The sequence below is a fragment of the Phodopus roborovskii genome, unplaced genomic scaffold (assembly GCF_943737965.1).
Source record: "Phodopus roborovskii unplaced genomic scaffold, PHOROB, whole genome shotgun sequence".
NCBI classification, from domain to species: Eukaryota; Metazoa; Chordata; class Mammalia; order Rodentia; family Cricetidae; genus Phodopus; species Phodopus roborovskii.
The window spans coordinates 27,875,062-27,894,068 of record NW_026126540.1 but is presented as its reverse complement, the minus strand read 5'-3'; the positions used below and the strand labels follow the sequence as shown (position 1 = coordinate 27,894,068).

Sequence of the window (19,007 nt, the reverse complement as noted above, 5' to 3'; positions counted from 1 at the left end):
GGGGGGGGTTGTGAGGAACGGAATGACAAATCTCTGTGTCACCTCTCACATTTGGGGGGAAAGACTGATATCTTAGTGTGAAAGAAGGGTTGAAATGTAACTTGGTTGTTGGCATGGAGACAGCTGTGTACACACCTCTACTTGATTTTTATAAGCCCTTAAGGACATACTTGGGGTGGAAACATTTAAGAGGAGTAAGGCCTATTTTGTATTTTTAAATAAAATGTTTTCATCTGTCTCAGAGTGATGTCTACCAGGAGAGGCCTGAGGAAAGCTGAAGGGGATGTCCACTCAAGCCTTTCTCACAACCCACCCTGCACCCTGCCCCAAGTACTGAGGATTGAAATTACAGCTTCACAGTGCTAAGCCAGTGTTCCATCACTAAGCCATATCCCCAGCTCTTTATGTGTGTGTGTAATATTATTTTGAGACAATATTTTGATAAGTTGCCTAAGTTAGCCTTGAACTAACTCCGTAGCCCAAACAGGCCTTACACTCTCAGCCTCCCGAGAGGCTGGGATCCCAGGCATATGCCACCAGCGTCAACCCTCTGCTTGTCCTTTACCTCTCCCCCCTGCAGTGGGGCACATTCGGGAATTCATCCGCAGTGCTACCTGAAAGCATTGGGGGAAAGCACAGGGTCTCCCAGCTGCCTGCCCCGGCCTTTGACTTCCGGCACCAGGGCGTGATCCTGTATATTCAGGCGTGTTCACAAGGACACAAGCCCTCTCTTTCTCACACTTGACCTTGGTTGTGGCCTTATTTACTAATGATTGCAGCTATTTTTATGCAGAGTCGAGAAAGCCAGGGGCCAGAGAGGAGTGACGCACAGTTTCCAGCTACACTGTTGTGTTCCAGGGCCTGGAGAGCCCCCTTTGAAAGGCATATTTAGGGAACCCTAAATATCCTATTCTCCACACCCAGAGTCATGTGGCTTGCAGTTTCTCTTTTGGTCCTTCCCTTTGTGGATTTTGGTTAGCCTTTCTCACTTTACTTTGGGGAGGGGTGGGTGGTGTTATCCTTCAGGAAGTAAGGAGGGTGGGGAGGAAGGGAGTGATTTAGGGACAGAACTCTAAGAGAGGCTTCCTCGCCCACACAGCGCTCCCTTGGCTGAGGTCACTTCCCTACGCTCTGATTGGTTTCTGAGGAAGCCTTCCTCGAGCTGATTGGTTGCATGCACTTGACATGCCACAGCCACGAGTAAGTTGCGTGTCCAGTATAGAACCTGAGTAGGACCTGCTTAGCTATCTGGGGTGCTAGCACCGGAGACCCCATTGAGTATTTAAAAGTCGTAAGATGCAATGTGGGAGAAGTGTCAACAAATGTCTCAATTGCATTTAGGCAGGCTGACTGAATTTCCTACAGCACCGTGAGCTACAGACCCAAAGTCAGGTATTTCTGACCGCATTGTACATGGAGAAGCGGGGCTTAGACTCCATGGAGGGAAAGCACGTTTAAAAGCCTCGTTTAAATGTGGTAGCAAGTGTTAAGATAGAAGCCCGGCCAAGAAAACGGAGAAGGTAATAGAAACGAACATTCCAGAGTTCTTGAGCAATTTGTGATGATTGATGTGTTTCCTTTTCTAGCTCGCCGAGTGAAGGGTGGAGCCAGGGCACTTGTCGCCGGGGTTTCCCACAGTTATACAGCTGGTGACTGTAGCTAGGGAGGGAACAGTAGAAAACAAGAGAAAGATCCTGACCGGTTTTCTTTTGTCTTTCCCCTTCTGCCCCCCCCCCCCCCCAGTGCGCCCTCTCTATGTTAACCTGTCACTTAAATTCATAGCTATGTTGGGAAGCGCTGCCGCCTTCCCCCTGGAAACTCCCTTTTTACCACACTTCGCTTATATGAATGTGGGGCTCAAATTCAAGGCGTTAGGCTTGGAGGCAGGCACCCTAGAGCCATCTCACTGTCCCCTTTTACTTCTTAAAGCAATGGGGACAAACAAGAGGTGGACGAGAAGGGCAGGAAATGAATCTCCACCCAGCTCTCCACACTCACATTCCTTCACGTCCCTTTTCCCATGATACAGGAGAAAGGAGGACAAAGGTTGGAATGACCACTTGGGATCAGTTGTACTGCCTCAAAGACAAAGTGTCATAAAGATCAGGCCATTCTTGGACTCTGCTGCCTGGACTGCTGCCTTTCCTGGCAGATGACCTTGTTGGACAAAGCCTATAACACGAGACCCAGCACCTTCTCCAGATTCCTTAGCTGTTCCAAGCACGAGTTAAACTATTTCCACTGACCTTTCCCCAACTTCCTATAAGCACTAGCAGACAGGCAGAGGCTGGAGGCTAGGTCCAGGAGCCAGGGTGAAGCTGTTCTTCTTGGAGAGGCACCCTAACAGTTGAGGTCCCGCTCACAAACGTTTACATCAGACCCAGGCAGCACTTGCCACGTGTGTACATAATACCCATTAGCGACAGTGTTTATTGTCTAAACTGCTCCGGTGCCCACTACCAGACTACACAGTAGGTTCTCTGGCAAGAAACCTACTCTGCCTGACCCATGTTCCACCCCTACCCTGCCAGGCCTCTCCTACTTGGACAGGACATGTGACATCATGAGTCTGCAAATGGGTGCAGGGACTCCAGTGGTTTGAGGGAAGCCCAAACAGAGATCTGGATGCAATATGTGGTTTAGGTTGAGCATGGAGAACCAAGAAAACGGCAAAGCAGAAGTTCGGTGGAGTGATGAGGCACCTATGGTTGGGAAGGAGAAAATAGCTGGTTCCTGAAATTTATTTTTATGGTTGTTTGACCTTTGAAAGTAAAAAAGGGTGTAGGCTGTTCAAGAGTGAAGCAAGGGGTGGGGAACTGGGGTGGTGCAGCTTTGTAGGTAGAGCACTTTCCTAGCATGCACAGGGGCCTTGGTTCTATCCCCAACAAGACATAAATGTCAAGCATAGTGACACATGCCTACAACCCGTGGTTGACTACATGGAAAAACTGAAGCCAAGCTGGAGTATAGGAGACGCTGTTTCAAAAGACAAGAAAGAAGGAAAGCTAAGTCAAGGGGAATGATTGTCATCTCAGGCCAAACATCTCATTGCTTTAGTTTCCCTACTCCATAGTCTTGTACCCTTCAGAAAGTCATATCAAGACTCCATGCCTCGGTTTCTTCTTGTCTGATACATGAATTTGCACTAGATGTCTCCAGAGAACCCTACAACCCAACAGAGTTGGTGTAGGTCCACTTGCAAAGGTAAAAATGGTGTTGGGTCTCATGTCATCAGTTTCATCCAGCAAGGTCACCTGCTAAGAAAAGCAAGACTCCAGGCAGGGCAGAGTTCAAACATGGCCTGATTTTTATGACATTTTGTCTTTGAGGCAGTACAACCGATTGCCATCGGTCACTCCAACCTTGGTCCTCCAAATGTCTGGGCATGTCCCTACTTCACCAAGCTCATTTGATCCCCTTGATCTCCCTGCCTTATTTTCAGCCAGGCAGGCTAAAGATATATCAGGTACATCACCAGTTGCTTCCAAGAACCTCTTCAGCCAGAGTAGCTGGGGATCAGCAATTCCTGCAGCTAGTAAGAGCGCAGAAGACCCCTGCAGCAGAGAGGTCAAGTCATAACCTGCATGTCAGGACATACAGCAAGGACAACACAGACTTCAGACCAAAGAAGGGACTGCTGATATCAGTCCTCCCTATCTGTCCTCAAATACGCCTGGCCTGAAGGCCAAGGCGATAAATGGGCTAGACAGGAATAGCTCAGTTAGGTAATCTGGCCAGACTAGCAATGACCTTTTCTCCACTGACTTTTCCCCTACTGAGACCCATATTTCCCCCAAGGAAATCACAAATATAGAAATTTGCAATCCCACTGCGGAATTCTAGTTTCTAGTATTACCATGGAGAATACTTTACCTAATCCAGTGGGAATTAAGGTGTCTCTTTTGTCAACTGGCTCACCCAGAGGGAGTTAGTAGACATGCGCTGATCTAACCCTACATGCAGAATCAGAGGGTCTGTGACTACGTTCTCAAACATCCTCTTACCCCCAGGATCATCAGCTCCCTACAGCTTAGACTCCTCCTCCCCGAGTGGCAACATTCCTATGATTCTACCCCTTTGAGTTTATAGTAAAGAAGTGAGAATAAAAAAAAAAAAAACCAAATGTCTGTCTCCAGTAACCTGTTTCTTCATAGGGTTTGAACTTCTAGTCCTTGGGCCGCTACCTCCCAAATGCTGAGAGTACAGGCACACCACTACTTCTGGATTGTTTTTATTTTATTTTATTTAAGATGGAGAGACCTGGGGCTCATTGTGTGGTGTAGGCTAATCTCACACATGTAATAGTTCTTCTGACCCAGAGTCCTAAATGCTGGGATTGCCAGGTGTAGTGGTTCAACGTCTTTAATCCCAGCATTTGGGAGGCAGAGGCTGGTAGATCTCTGTGAGTTTGAGGCCAATCTGGTCTACAGAGTGAGTTCCAGGACAGCCAGGACTGTTACACAGAGAAATCCATCTGAAAAGAAAAAGCAAACAATGGAAAAAAAAAAAAAAAGAGAGAGAGAGAGAGACAATGGAAAGTTCTGGGATTATAGGCTTGTACCACTTGGTTTATTTCTATCCTGATGTGCTGAGGTTTTGTGTGTGTGCATATTCATATATGTGTGCAGATGTATGAGCTCATCTGTGTCTATATATGAAGGGTAGAAGTTACCCTAAAGTGTTGTTCCTCGAGTATGATCTACCTAGTATTTTGGGACAGGGCCTGTCACTGGCTTTGAGCTTTTGAAGTAGTGTAGGATGGCTGGACATGGACCTCAGCATCCGCTTGTGCGCATATCCCCAGCCCTGTGATTGCAAGGGATGGAAACCACACTGGTGTCCTCAGGCTTCAGGCTTGCATGGCAAGCACTTTACTGACTGAGCCATCTCCCCAGACTTCCTGGCAATTTATTTTATTTTTTTTTAAGACTGGATCTCCAGTTGGTCTCAAATTTGATAGCCTGGCTCCTGAGTGGTGGGGGTGGGGGTGGGGATGGTTAGGATTACAAACATGCCACCACACCCAGCAATTAAACCCTACTGACAAAGGGTAGGCGACTAGGAAGTAAAGGTAGGACAAAGGACAACCAGGAGTTCAAGATCATCTTCGGCTACATAGAGAGCATGAAGCCAGCCTGGGCTGTAAGAGACCCAGTCTCAAAAAGAAACAGAAAAGGGAGGGAGGGAGGAAATGAGTGAACCCACCCAAATTAGAGGTCTTTCCTACAGTCCCCTTTGGACAAGGAGAAAACCTTGATGTTTGTTTTTCTTTTGTTCTGCTGTGAGCAGAGATGCAACCATTTTGAGAGGAAACTCCCTGCTGCAGTTAATGCTTTCAGCAGGCAGGGTGGTAAAAGGAAGTAAGCAGAGATGGGCAGGCAGGCGCTCTGTGGGAGAGAGGCAGAAAGAAGCTGGGCTTCATAAAGCCTGTCTCCTTCCTCCAGGCTTCTCTCTCTCTCCTGGTACCCAGGCTCTCTTTCCTGTCTGACCATACTTGGATCTGGCGCCTTTCAGCCCCTCACCTCTCCCTTACTTGGCCTGGATCCTGGTTTGAGTCTTGTTTTCCAGTCCAAACCACCTGTCCAGGGGTGTCAGCACTGTCTCCAGACCTCTCAGGAGAAGTACCCGGCCTGGCCAGGAGAGGTGGCTGTGAACCAGGAGAGCTTTTCACTCAGACTTACCCTTGCAGTCCTCAGGGCTCTTCAAATAATTTACCTCTTATTTGTTTTTGTGACAGATAAATCTTATGCAACCCAGGTTGATCTGAAACTTGCTATATAGAGAATAGCTTTGAACTCCTGATCTGCCTGTCTCATCTGCCCTAGAGCCGAGATTCTCCCCCCAACCCTCCACCCCTGCTTGGATTTTGGTGTGTGTGGTGTGTGTGTGTGTGTGTATTCATGTGTGTGTGTGTGTGTATGTATGTACGTGTGTGGTGTGTATGTGTGCGTGTGGTGTGTGTGTATGTATGTACATGTGTGATATGTGTTTGGTGTGTGTGTATGTGTGATGTATGTATGTGTGTGATAAGTGTTTGTTGTGTGTGGTGTGTGTGTGGTATGTGTATGTATATATGTGTTGTATGGAAGTGCAGGTGTGTGTGCATTTATGCTACAGTGTACACATAGCTCAGGGGACAACTTTGTGGACTCTGTTCTCTCCTTCCATCTTTACATGGGCTCCAGGGATTGAACTCAGTCACCAGGCTCATGTGGCAAAGTGCCTTTACTTCTGAGCCATCTCACGTTTTTTCCTACCCCCCCACCCCCTTCGATACTGAGAGCAGCTTGTTATATTGCCAATTATGGCCTGTAACTATTAATCCTCCTGCGTGGTACTTCCAAATGCTGGGGTTTCAGGAATGCAATGCCTCGCCAGGTCCCTAAAATGTAGTAACATAGTTTCTAAATATTTACAACCAACTCAGACCTTTAGGAAAAAACTGTACAAGCTTCTAAACATCGGCAAGCTATTTTGGCTAGTGCTCTCCCTCTGGCTTAGCGTTTCCTCTGTTTGTGCTCCTTTTTGTCAACTTCAGCTAAAATCAAGATACAGGAAGAGAAACACAAATCACAGTGTGTTTGTGCTAGGGATTCTGTCACAAACTGAAATTCCATCTCCCCGCAGGCTTCCCAGAATCCTTGGAGCATCTGTGTTGAGGATTCCTTCCTTTACCCCAGAACAGGATAGAGAGTATGGGAAGAGACACTCAGGCACAGGAAGGAGCAAAGGGAGGGGAGGATGCAGGTGTACGGTTTAAAAAGAACTCCAAGAGAATACGAAGGCCACATTGAAAAGTTTTATAATCTTTCTCTTGCCCCCTCACATCCATGCCTAATTTCCAGGACCCCCCACCCCATAGCCAATAGGATCTTTTAGGCTTGCCACTGGCCAGCTCCCATGTGACCTAGTTTTCTGGGCAGCAGTCAACTTGTCACCATTTTTTGACCTCTCTGACCTCCACAGACATCTCTTCTACTTTCTCCAGGTATATAAAGTCCAAACCTGGGTTTTCAGTCTTAAATTCTGTTCCCAGGAAGAGGGACAGTAGGGCCCATGAGGTTTCAAAAGAGTTTGGAGCCCCACTGCAGGGCAGACAGGGAGGTAGCCATAGAGAACTCAGATGCGGCCCAGGAGGGCTACCTCTTCCTCTGTGGGGAAAACTAAGTCATCGCTCCCTGCCCAACCCAACTTTCACTGATCTTCGGAGGGGAGGCGTGGAGGAGGGAAAAATCTGCTTGTGGAACAGGAAGCAAGGCTTCTGCAGCTGGAAGGTGAGGCAAGGATGAAGGACCACCGGGAGAAAGGGACAGAGCAGGACACACAGCACTGGCCTTGAGTCTGGGTGGGTAGGGGAGGATGTCAGGTGTGGGGGGGGGGTCCTCATCCATAGAACTATACAAAAGAAGCCTCTCAATTCCTCTCCTCTCCCAGCTCCTGAAACCATCCGTCCAAGAGGTTAAAAATAGCCATGGCGAGCACCTAGCCAGACATTTCCAAGAACCTGTTTACTGACCACTTGGTTGACTTGAAGACGTCTAGTCAGCAGTTCCATCACCCCAAAAAAAGACAGAGAATGGCCCTCCATTGACAACCCAAGACTCAGGTCATGTGGGATTCACAATCCTGTCCCCATGTGCTATCTTTCTCCCTCCATCACCCTGTTGCCTAGAGATGACCAAGCAATCAGTACACAGAAAAATCCCAGTGCACTGCATTTGTTCATTCTTTTCTCTTTACATAACAGGCTAAAGAAAGTATAGAAAGGGCAAGGCCCAGCAAAAGGTCAGGACAGGACAAGAACAATGTAGATCAACTAAACTGAGCCTCAGGAGTAGTCTCGATATCTCTGACCCTTGCACACCCAGTCAGTCCATCTCTGGGGAAGGATCAGAATGCCTTAGAGAACAGAATTCTAAGATGGGAGAGAGGATTCAGAGATTATACCCCCTACTATTCTTGCCAAAGTCGAGTTCTGTTCCTAGCATGCACATGGTGACTCACACCCATTTGTAGGATCTTTTTGACCTCTCCAGGCACCAGGAGTATAACTCATACACATAAAAAAAAATTTTTTTTAAAGCCAGGCAGTGGTCATGAACACCTTTAATCCCAGCACTTGGGAGGCAGAGACAGGTAGATCTCTGAGTTCAAGGCCAGCATGGTTTACAAAGTGAATTCCAGGACAGCCAGGGCCACACAAAGAAACCCTATCTCAAAAACTAATAAATAAATAAGTAAATAAATAAAATAATATTAAAAGGAATGTTAAAAAAAGGAGGAGAAGAAGAAAGAGGAATTTGAGATCTCTCCAGTCTTGCATTGTATGTCTGCATTCTTGGTCCTCAGTTCACCATACTAGATGGTAGAAAGCTTTCCCTTTAATGTGTGAACTGCAGAGGTTAGAGGATTCAGTTACAGTGTACTTGTGGAGGGCAGAGAACAATTTGTGGGAGTAGGTGTGCATCACTATGCCCAGACTACTCTTATTTTGAGTAATGAACATTTTTTATTCCAACAGTGCCCAGATGTATTCTTCATTTACTATGATTTATGTATTTCTTTTAAAAAGTATTTGGTTTTTTGTTTTATTTTTTTAATGTTTGTGTGTCTGTGTGAGTGAATACCATATGTCTGTGGTGTGCTCAAGAAGGCCAGAAGAGGGAGGGCTTCAGATCCCTTGGAGCTGGAGTTTGTGAGCTGTCTGATGTGGGTCCTGGGAACTTAGTCAGGTCCTCTGAAGAGCAGCAAGTGTTCTTATTCACCGAGCCCTACTTCAGTGTACGTGCGTGCACGTGTGTGTGTGTGTGTGTGTGTGTGTGTGTGTGTGTGCACAGACGCTATGGCACTCCTGTGGAAGTCAGAGGAGAACTTAAGAGGAGTCGGTTCTCTCCTTCCATGTGAGCAGTGGGGATTGAACTCTGGTCATCAGGCTTGGTGGCAAATGCCTTTACCCACTGAGTTATGTCATTGCCCTGTTTATGTGTTTGTGCCACCTCTGCAGTCAACTGCATCATTGGCTTTCGCTTTACAGATGAACAGTCTGAGCTAGGGCTGGTGACACGTGTCTACAACCCCAGCGCTGAGGAGGCAAGAGAGTCACAGTCTGAGGTTAGTGTGGGCTATCTGGCAAGGCCCTTTCTCAAAAACAAAACATACATACACACGCACTCACACACTAGCTGGAAATGTGGCTCACGCCTGTACTTCCAGTTATTAGGAACCCCAGGCAGGAAGATGGAGGCAAGTGTGAGGCCAGCCAGGTTTACACAGTGACATCCTGCCTTAAAAATATAAAAATCAAATGACAACAAGTAAATTAGGGGGTGGGTAAAGTGCTTTCTGAGCAAGCTGGGAGACCTGAGTTTGAATCCTAGCACCCACATAAAAAGCCAGGTGTGCTGGTACTATAGTTCCGACTATAGTTCCAGTGCCAGCTAACAAGAGGACCCCCAAGGCTTGCTGAACAGCCAGTCTGGCCATCTGTGAGCTCCAGATTTAGTGAAAGGCCTTGTCCCATAAAAGTAAGATGGAGGTTATCAGACATGGACACCTGACTTCATCCCCCGGCCACCACATGTACACACACATGCATGCTGAATTAAAAATGTAAAGCAAAGTAATAGTGGGTGAACTGCCTATGGCATGGAGAGTCACGCGTGCAGGAGATGCAGGAGGTGTAGAAATCAGTTTGGCTCTAGGGTCCACATTCTTAATAACTATTTCTCCTAAGTACTTGCGCTGGTTACTTTTGTTTTTGTTTGTGTTTTTTGTTTGTTTTGGTTTTTGGTTTTTGTTTGTTTTTGTTCTGTCATCTTGACCCTAACTAAAGTCATTTTGGAGGAGGGAACCTTAACTGAGGAGATGGGGCTATCAGACTGGCCTGGAGGCAAGTCTATGGGCATTTTGATTATTGATTGATTGGGAGGCCCCGCCCACTGTGGGCGGTGCCATCTCTGGGCATGCGGTTCTGAGATTTATAGGAAGGAATAAGCAGCCTTCTTCCAGGGCTTCTGCTTCAGTTCTTGCCTCCAAGTCCCTGCCCAGGATCCCTCAGTGATGGACTGTGCTCTGGACATGTAAGCCAAATAAAGGCTTTTTCTCCCCCAGTCGCTTTTGGCCATGGTGTTTATCACAGCAATAAAAGATAAAGTAAGACGGAACTGTATGGGAAGGCTCATCATTAAACTTTTTCCACGTTCTAGATTCATTGCTTATTGGGCCAAGGCCTGCAACCCTAGATCTATCTGTAGCGTCTCTGGAAGGAGTTTTCAACCTCAGAAATACAGTGTGCAGGAGATCAGCATGGAGGAGGGTAAGATCTTGTTCCTGTCAGGTGGTTAGAACAGGAGGGCCAGTTAAATGTACTCTATCTCCTTTCTGTGTTCTGTCACCTAGTGGTGACTCAAGATAAAACAAAATTCTAGCAAGGCTCTGTGGATTGTCCAAAGAATCAGTCAAAGGCTGGCTGCCTGGATGGCTGAGTCAGTAACATGCTTGCCACACAAGTTTGAGGGTCTGAATTAGGGTTAGATTCCCCAAGGCGCACTTGAAAAGTAGGAAGTGGCGGGGAGTTGGTGGGGCACGCCTTTAATCCCAGCACTGGGGAGGCAAAGGCAGGCAGATCTCTGTGAGTTCAGGCTAGCCTGGTCTACAGAGCTAGTTCCAGGACAAACTCCAAAACAATACAGAAAAACCCTGTCTTGAAAAACCAAAAAACAGAAAGAAAGAAAGAAAGAAAGAAAGAAAGAAAGAAAGAAAGAAAGAGAAAGGAAGGAAGGAAGGAAGGAAGGAAGGAAGGAAGGAAGGAAGGAAAAGCAAAGCAGGAAATGGCTAGTGTTTGTAATCCCAGTGGTGAAGTGGAGACGGGATCCCTAGCCTATCTGAGACATCCTCTCTTTAAAAACAATTGTAGACAAAGCAACAACACCCGAAATTGTGTTCAGGTTCTCTCTCTCTCTCTCTTTCACACACACACACACACACACACACACACACACACACACACACACACAGAATTAGTCAGTGTCCTTAGCCATGCATGAGGATTTCTTGCAGACTATATGCTTAGTTGCATCCTCTCTTTCTCAGTGCCCCAGCTCTAGGTGGATCCTTGCATTTTCCTCATGTTCAAAGAAGGCCCTTGGTTTTTGAAGTACCTACCTGTAGCTGTAGTTTTGCAGCCCAGGCTGGCCTACTATGTCACTGGATTTCCTGGTTCTTCCGTCTCATTTTTTAAGAGAGAGTCTCATGTGTCGCAGGCGGGCCTCAAACTCACTATATAGCTGAGCCTGACTTGAACGTGTGTGATCCTCCTGCGTCTTGTCTCCAAGTTCTGGGATTACTAGTGTGAGTCACCATGCCTTTTTTACACCTAACTGAGGGTCAAACTGGAGGCTGTGTCTTTGCATATTTTAGGCAAACACTCTATCAGCTGGATTTCATGGCTAGTCTTAAAAAAAGTAGATCTCTGTGAGTTCGAGGCCAACCTGGTCTACAGATCAAGTTCCAGGACGGGCTCCAAAACAATACAGAGAAACCCTATCTCGAAAACAAAAAAAAAAAAAAAAAAAAAATCTTGCTGTGTAGCTCAAAGTAGCTTGAACTCTTGGTTCATTTGCCTCAGTCTACCAAGGATGGGATCACAGACACCTGCCATAAGGCCCTGCTGTTTTCTTCAGGGTATTTTTCACCTCTCTTTCTTTAATTTTCTTCTTGACTTTTCTCAGCTCTTCCAATACTGGATTGAACCTATTGAATAAGTAACACTCAGAACGGGGTCTGTCCCCTGGCTGTACGTGTAGGTTGTAGCTCTTTAAAGATTGAAAGGCACATGAGAGGAGCCGGGGAAAGAAGACCCAGGGTGAAGGGGGGAAGCGTCTCTGCACTGGCACTGAGGAAGCCGCTGTGCTCAGCGAGCCTGCGGGCACACAGTGTCCCAGGGTGAGGCAAAAAGGAAGTGGAGTGCAGCCTGCTGAGCTCTCAGCGGGGACGCGTTTCCTCTTGGGGAGTAGTTCTGGCAACTTCCTTCCTCAGAATGAGCTGAGCTGAACGGTGTTGCGCTGACTAGTTAAGTCTAAGTCAATTATACAGAATTAAAAAAGCCACTTTTCAGTCACGGTCTGACAGCTTCACGTGGTTCGTGGTTGCTGTACTCAACAGCACAGGTGCACACAGCATTTCCGTCAGCAGAGAACACTCCTTTGGCCAGGTGTGGTGACTCACACCCGTTAGCCCAGTGCTCAGGGGTTGAGGCAGTAGGATTGCCAGTCAGAACAATGAGTCCCACGCTAGTTTGGGTGAGTGAGACCATTCTCAGAAACAGTAAAATCTTGTAGACAGTGCTAGGTGGGTGGGAATAGGGGGTTAGGATATCAGGAGGGGGTGCATCTGTTCTGCCTCTTGCAAGTGCAAATATCTTCTTAAGTGGCCTGGGCTGTAGTTATCTTCTCCTGGCCACTCATGTGAAGTCTGAGTAACTAGACTGTGTGTGCATACAAATACCTGGCTGCAGGCCTATCCCATCTCTCCATCTCTGGAAACCAAGCTGCATTAAAACAAAAACAAAAAAACAACAACCAAAAAAAAAAAAAAAAAAAAAACCAAAACACTTTTCTGTCAACTTTGACCTACTTTCCTGATCATAAATTTAAAGGGGTGGAGTTACTACATGTTTGAACAGGTGAGAAGTGGGGCCGCAAGGTACCGGCACATTGTAAATACACAGAAAGGAGCCAGAACAGAGTGCCAGGAGGGCCAGCTGTTAAGATGTTTGCCTAGCACGGATGAAGCCTGTATTCAGTCCTCATTGGCATGTAAACGGGCATGGTAACACAGGCAATGCCTATAATCCCAGCACTGGGAAGGTGGAGGCAAGAGGATCAGAAATTCAAGGTCACCCTCATGACACAGCCTAGGCTAAATGAAACCCTGTTTCAAAAGACGAAGAAAAAGGTCATCAGGCTGCGGATAGAGGCGCTAGCTGTGTGAGCTTGGTGACCCGTGTTTGATGGATCCCCGGATCATACTAAAGGTAGAAGAGAATTAACTCCATAGTTGACCCCCGTGTGCAATGTGGCATACACCCACACATTACACACAAATGAGCATTTCTTATGTGAGGCAGAAAAGTAAGAAGTCGGGATGAATGATAAAGATCAATTGCTGGAGTAGGAAAAGCTTGCTGTGTTCACTTTCATCTGCTGTTCAGCTCAGTGTTCACAGGCTTTTTGTGGCTTTGGTGTGTTTTTGGGGACACACATTCTTGCTACATAGCCCTAGCGGACCTGGTGGTGCTAGGCCATGGCTGCCTTGAATTCTTGGCAATCAATCCTTCTGCCTCTGCCTCTCAGACGCTGGGTTTCAGGTGTGCCCCACTGCAGCAGGCTTTGCCTTGGTTTCTGACTGTATTAGTATACAGAGAGCTAATGGAAAACCCCTTTCGGAAAACAAAAACACTTAGACGAACCAGGACCCAGGAAGAACTGTATGGTATCCTCCACCACTCTTTTCTGTGTGTGACTTCTTCAGGAACGAAATGATTTCAGTTAGCCTTGAAACAGCTTCTCAGTCATCAATTCCTTGTGAGAAATAGAAATTGCCAGAACAGGTCCCAAGGAATATGGGCGGGGCTAAATAGTAAAAAACCATTCTAATTCTAAAAAGATAGGAAACTGTAGCTACCTCTAAAACATCCGATACCTGTAACTAAAACTCTTAAGTCCCAAATAATTATTCTTTTCAGCATATAAACCAGGTTGATATGGGGGGGGGGGAATCTCTACAATAAAAATCACTCATGTTATGAAAGAGAATGTCAGTCAGGAATGGTGGTATATGATTCTAACCCGTGTCTGGGAGGCTGAGGCTAGCCTGAGCTAGAGAACTTGTCTCAACAAAACAAAAACAAAACTCCATCTCACAGACCATCCTTGCACAGATGAATGGAGGCTGCTGGTCCTGACCCATTCTCACTCTGGGTTTAGTGTCCACTGAACTTTAAGGACCATGAGCGAGATCCATAGGGTCCAGTATTGATTTCCTGTCTCCCACCTGAGTAACACCTGTTTAATTTCCCTCATATTAGTCTCCAGGCCCTTCTCCCCAGATCCTCCCTGCCTTTGTGTAAATAAAACATACGGGCTAAAATACACACAAAGGAAGCTCACTCTTTCCCTTCCAAATCCCCTCAAAGCTATTTCTTCAAGAATTCATAAAACTGAGCAAGCATGGAGGACTGTCGAGATGGCTCAGCGGGTGAAGACTTTCTTCAAAAGCCTGAGGACCCCGTCTCTGGACCCACATCTCGGGAACCGACTCTTTCAAGGTGGGCTCTAAGCCCCACATTCCTGCCTGCATCCACACACACTGAACAAAATAACACCTAAAAGAAAAACCTGGGTATGGTATGACTTTAATCCCAGCACCTGAGAGGCACGGCCAAAGTTCAAGGAGAAAGTCTGAAGGAATTGAGGATGTGGTTAGCTTCCATCACCAGATCCCACCAATTTAGTATGAATGGATACAAAAACAGCTGATGAACTGTTGTTTCTCTTCAACTCCAGTGTCACTTAGGGTCTACAGGGACTGCTCTCTCCCACAGGGTTTTCAGTACCGTGAAGCAGGGGACAGCTAGTATGCACACCGCACACCTACTTTCTAATAACTTCTCTCATGTCATTTCACAGACAAGAAAAAGACTTTTTTTTTAACCATTAAAAAACTTTATTTTTATTACAAAGGATATCCCCACCTTGGGGTGAAAATATATTTGGATAAGTACAAAATATAGTTTTTTGTCATACAAAAAGATACATGAAATACAAAAACAACAAAAATGAAACCACCATCAGCTCACATGCTTTCTGGCTGCATAGTTCTCAGAAAAGGGGGAACTCAGTGCTGACACAGGACAACGGACAAAGTGCTAGGCTGAGAATGACTGATCAGGCGCCAGTGGTCACGGTGAAAGCAGTCAAGAGTCCTTTCTCCTAACACTGGGCTGAAAATAGGCTTGGGGCTTTCATGAAAACCTGCCATTCCCATTCCACCCGAGGGCCCTGATCAGTCCTGGGGCATCTCGATGCAGAGGCTTACACACAGGGTGGCAACCCTTCATATTCAAATCAGAATTACACAATTCTGCAAACTGGGACAAAGTCTCAAAAGTAATAACCAAGCTGAACTTTCAATCTCAGCACTCAGGAGGCAGAGAGGCGGGATCTCTGAAGCCAGCCTGCTCTATGTAGAGTTCTAGGCTAACAAAAGATAGAGACCCCCTATCTCAAAAACAAAAACCCCAAAACCACAAAAATTCCCCTTTGCCCTGTCATTGGGCTTAACCTTTAAGACATACTAGTAGAGTTTACATCTGCAATTGAGATTAAAACAAAATTGACAGGAACTAAAGTGCTAAAAATCATCACCTTGGAATCACTTCCAAGGAGTCACACGGAAATAACAGATTCTCCCATCTGATTAAGTGCAACTGGCTGTAATGGCTTTTATGGCTGTGAGTGGGCACAGCCACAAGTGCTCTAAGGCCAGGTTAAAGTTCACTTAAGCAGCTGCCCTGTAAGTTACAGGGTGCCCACTATCTCCCAAGCCAAACCACATCAGCCTCAGAAGATTGGAAGATTTTCCTTTTCCTTTGTAAGGTTACAAAAAGGGAACACTGATTAAAAAATAATAAAAACAACATCTCTTCCAACATTTTGGCCATGATTTTCCTTTTTCTAGTATGTGAAAGTGATTCTGTCCCCCATGCCACAGAAGTTCATGGTCTGCTGTTAACCTAGAACTCCTCAAAGGAAAAAAAAAAAAAAAAACAACCTTGGAAAGACCATGCCTATGCCGGAAGGTCATTTATACTGACTCAAAAACTGCAGACAATGTCTTCATTTCCAAGATCTGAGAAAGTGGACCGGGTCTGAATTTTTCTAGAGTATTTTCTTCTATCCATCCAGCAAACACTCCTAAACCACAGCTTAGGTACTGGCTGTATCTGCACCACTTGAAGCCGGGGACCTGCCTGCTGATCACCACCCAGATGTGGGTCAGAGGCTGGGGTGGGCCCGTTCTCCACTTCCAGACTAAGTCTCTGAAACACTGGCGTCCAAGCAGAGAGGAGAAAGAAATGAGTGAGTACAGATGCATCTCTTCTCCCACGAGCTCACTGCACGTTGTTGTTGTTAACCGTGCAGGGATCCACCTGGGGGAGGAAGAGGAAAGAGAACATTTTAGTGTTTTAGGTAAGCAATAGAAAAACCATGCATTTAATAACCCTTCCTTCCTTCAGGAGGCCTGAGACAAAATGTTAACAATGAAGAATAGCACATCTCACCTCAGTGTACGTGGGTGGGGGCATGAACTGGAACTCGGGGGCATACATGAAGATGGGGCTGTCCTGAGAACCGTCCATGTCATCCAGCAGGGGAGTGGTGGGGCTCTCTAATCGGTGGTCTTCAGGAATGATGTCCATATAGCAAGGAGGAGCTACAAAGAGAAAACAGGATGAGAAGTCAGCCAAGATCACAATTTCACAAGCCCGATCTGGCCCAAAGAAAGCAAAGATACCCACCTTCTGGGGTATCCGGGATATTTAGATCTATCCAGCTCATTTCAGAGCTTGTTCGGCTGGCCATGCTGGATGTCCTGCTGCTCAGACCTGACCTGCTGCCAATCACCAGGGGTAGGTCAAGGATTACTTTCTTGGAGCCAGGGACACTAACATAGATCTAGAAAGGAAAGTGGCAGTTTGTTAAGATGGGTGGTACAGAGAAAGCACTGCATTTTAACACAAGGACTGTTTCTCTTCTAGAACTACACCCCTACAACACTCACCAGCAAGGAATACTCCACACGCAGGATGTTGCAGCCCAGGATGGATGGTCTGATCTTCTGCACCCTGAGGCTCTTGCCGCGCCATGATGCGCAGGTCCCCGAGATGATGTGATTCCCTCTGACTGAGGACAGCTTCTGAGTTAACACTTTGGTCTGGCCATTGGCAAGGTAGGTGTGTCGGGCTACAATAGCTGCTTTGGGGACCACAATCCGGGAACATGTGTTCTCAAAGTCGGCATGGATGGAAATGTCATCACCTGGGGTAACGATGAAGAGGGGATGAATACCCATTAACTTCAGGGCACTTCCTTCCCTCTACTCCATGGCCCCTCCAAAGCACCAGCTCTGGCTAAACTGGCTGTATTTTAAGCATGATATTACCTTCGCAGAATCCTTTTCTGTCAATTCGAGCAGAGACGGACACGCGCCCATCAGGGATAAACATGCAGGAAACTTTCTTCTCCTTTTTAGCTGATACTGGTGCCTGTGTAGAAGGACACGACATTTTGAGATATTTCCATGCCCCAAACATGTAATCTGTTATCCCCGACCAAGGAGAACAGAACCTTAATAAACTAAACCTCACCATTAAATCAGGGGTATTGACGTCCACTAGATCCATCACTTCAAAGTTTTTCTTTGCCTCCTGAGTTGGCTGGCTGGGTCGATCAAGGAAAGCCTTCACCCAGTAGTCGACACAACCATATTTTCCTTTGAAGGATGTTCCCAGAGGCCTGGGTCAAAACAATGAAAAAAATAATTAATGCTCTCTAAGAACAGTAAGAGGTCAAGGGGGGGGGGGAACGACTTTTAGAAATAGAGTCCAAGGTGCACTTGGTGGATGCCTACCCTTGAGGAAGTTCAAAGCCAAACTTGTACTCGTATTTGTTTCCAGGTCTCATGATCACCATCTCATTCTCACCTGCAGAGAAACAAAGGCAAGGGTCCATTAGGTTTCCTATTACATTTCAAAGGCATCTGTGAAAACTGGGCAGCAGACAAGGTTATTTTACTTCCATTTTCATCTCTTCCACGGTGGAATAAAAGATTCCAGTGCACATTCTTGAACAGAGAGTTGCAAAGCCCACAATTACTAAAAGGCCCATCCAGCACAGTTGCCCCAGGAACTGTGTGAATACATTAATCTTTAAGCAGCTAAGGCAAACAAAACACCTTCTGCAAACAGCACCTCAGAAACTGTGCAAATCACCCTGGCCTTGGGGGGGGGGAGGAGGGGTGCAATGAAATACTTGCAAATTAAAACTTTAAAATATCAGGACCAACACAATTCAGACTACTAAATAAACAACTCAAAACACTTGGTAGAGGCTCCTGTGCCTCCGTTTAAAGCTCCCTCCAGTGGCCCCCTCCTCCGTCACCATCTGCCCTGCGAAGAACAGCTGGAGGTAAAAGTCTGTACCTGTTGGCTGGTCTTCTAGGAGAAGCGTGTCTTCATAACGTAGGTAGTCCAAGGTCTGTTTGCATTGCTGAGACCCTTGCATCCACAGGACCTTGGCCACTCCGCAAGCCAGGATCCTGACGGCTTTGATTCGAGTAACTTCACACACTTCCACTATCACCCGGCCGGCCACCTTCTCCCCGCTGCCGTACACCTTTTCCGGGTCGTTGAAGACCACTTCAAAAGACTTGATCTTCTTGAACATCACCATGGTTGGGTTCAGTGGGTTCAAGATAAACGGAAGCGGCAGAGGAAAAACTCTTAAGGAGCCCTTCCCAGCAAATAAAGAGTTCACTCTCCGGAAAGCAGACCGGGCTTGAAAAACCCAAATTAAAATTTAAAGAAGCCCTTCGACAAACCCTAACAGCTTCTCGAAACGGTGCCGGAGAGGCTGTGCCAAAGGCTTTCAAGAGGAAAGCAACGGCTGCTGTCCTTGCAACAGCGGCTGGAGGAACTCAGGAAAACCAGGAGATCACAAGAGCAGAGATGTCAATTGGGAGCCGGAAACGCCTTTATATATCTGCCTGGCTAGAAGCACCACGCGAGCGCTGGCTCAGAGGCTCGTGCAGCCCTCGTGCACAGTTCTCCCATTGGCTACTTGGTCCTTGTTTACCAGGCCTCCAACCAATCAGCGAGGCCGCAGGGGCGCGTGGACACGGTGTGCTCTAGCGGGGAAAACGGTTGTTATTCGGGTGCGCAGCCTTGC

General features: G+C 46.7%; 1 protein-coding gene across 1 annotated transcript; it reads right to left on the bottom strand.

Moving 5' to 3' along the window:
- Window positions 1-14,700: 14,700 nt before the first annotated feature.
- Txnip (thioredoxin interacting protein) lies at window positions 14,701-18,721 on the bottom strand. Its single transcript, XM_051199469.1, has 8 exons — window positions 18,263-18,721; window positions 17,692-17,764; window positions 17,429-17,576; window positions 17,224-17,326; window positions 16,843-17,099; window positions 16,580-16,736; window positions 16,343-16,494; window positions 14,701-16,210 (listed from the first exon to the last, which is right to left on the bottom strand). The coding sequence occupies exons 1-8, from the start codon at window positions 18,510-18,512 to the stop codon at window positions 16,172-16,174; spliced, it is 1,179 nt and encodes a 392-aa protein (XP_051055426.1). The 5' UTR covers window positions 18,513-18,721; the 3' UTR covers window positions 14,701-16,171.
- Window positions 18,722-19,007: the final 286 nt, after the last annotated feature.

Coding starts and splice junctions, on each gene's coding strand:
- Txnip (XM_051199469.1), bottom strand. CDS start 18,512: ATGGTGATGTTCAAGAAGATCAAGTCTTTTGAAGTGGTCTTCAACGAC. Junction 17,327..17,428: donor TCAATACCCCTGATTTAATG/GTGAGGTTTAGT, acceptor CCTTCTACACAG/GCACCAGTATCAGCTAAAAA. Junction 16,737..16,842: donor GTGTGGAGTATTCCTTGCTG/GTGAGTGTTGTA, acceptor TTTCCTTTCTAG/ATCTATGTTAGTGTCCCTGG.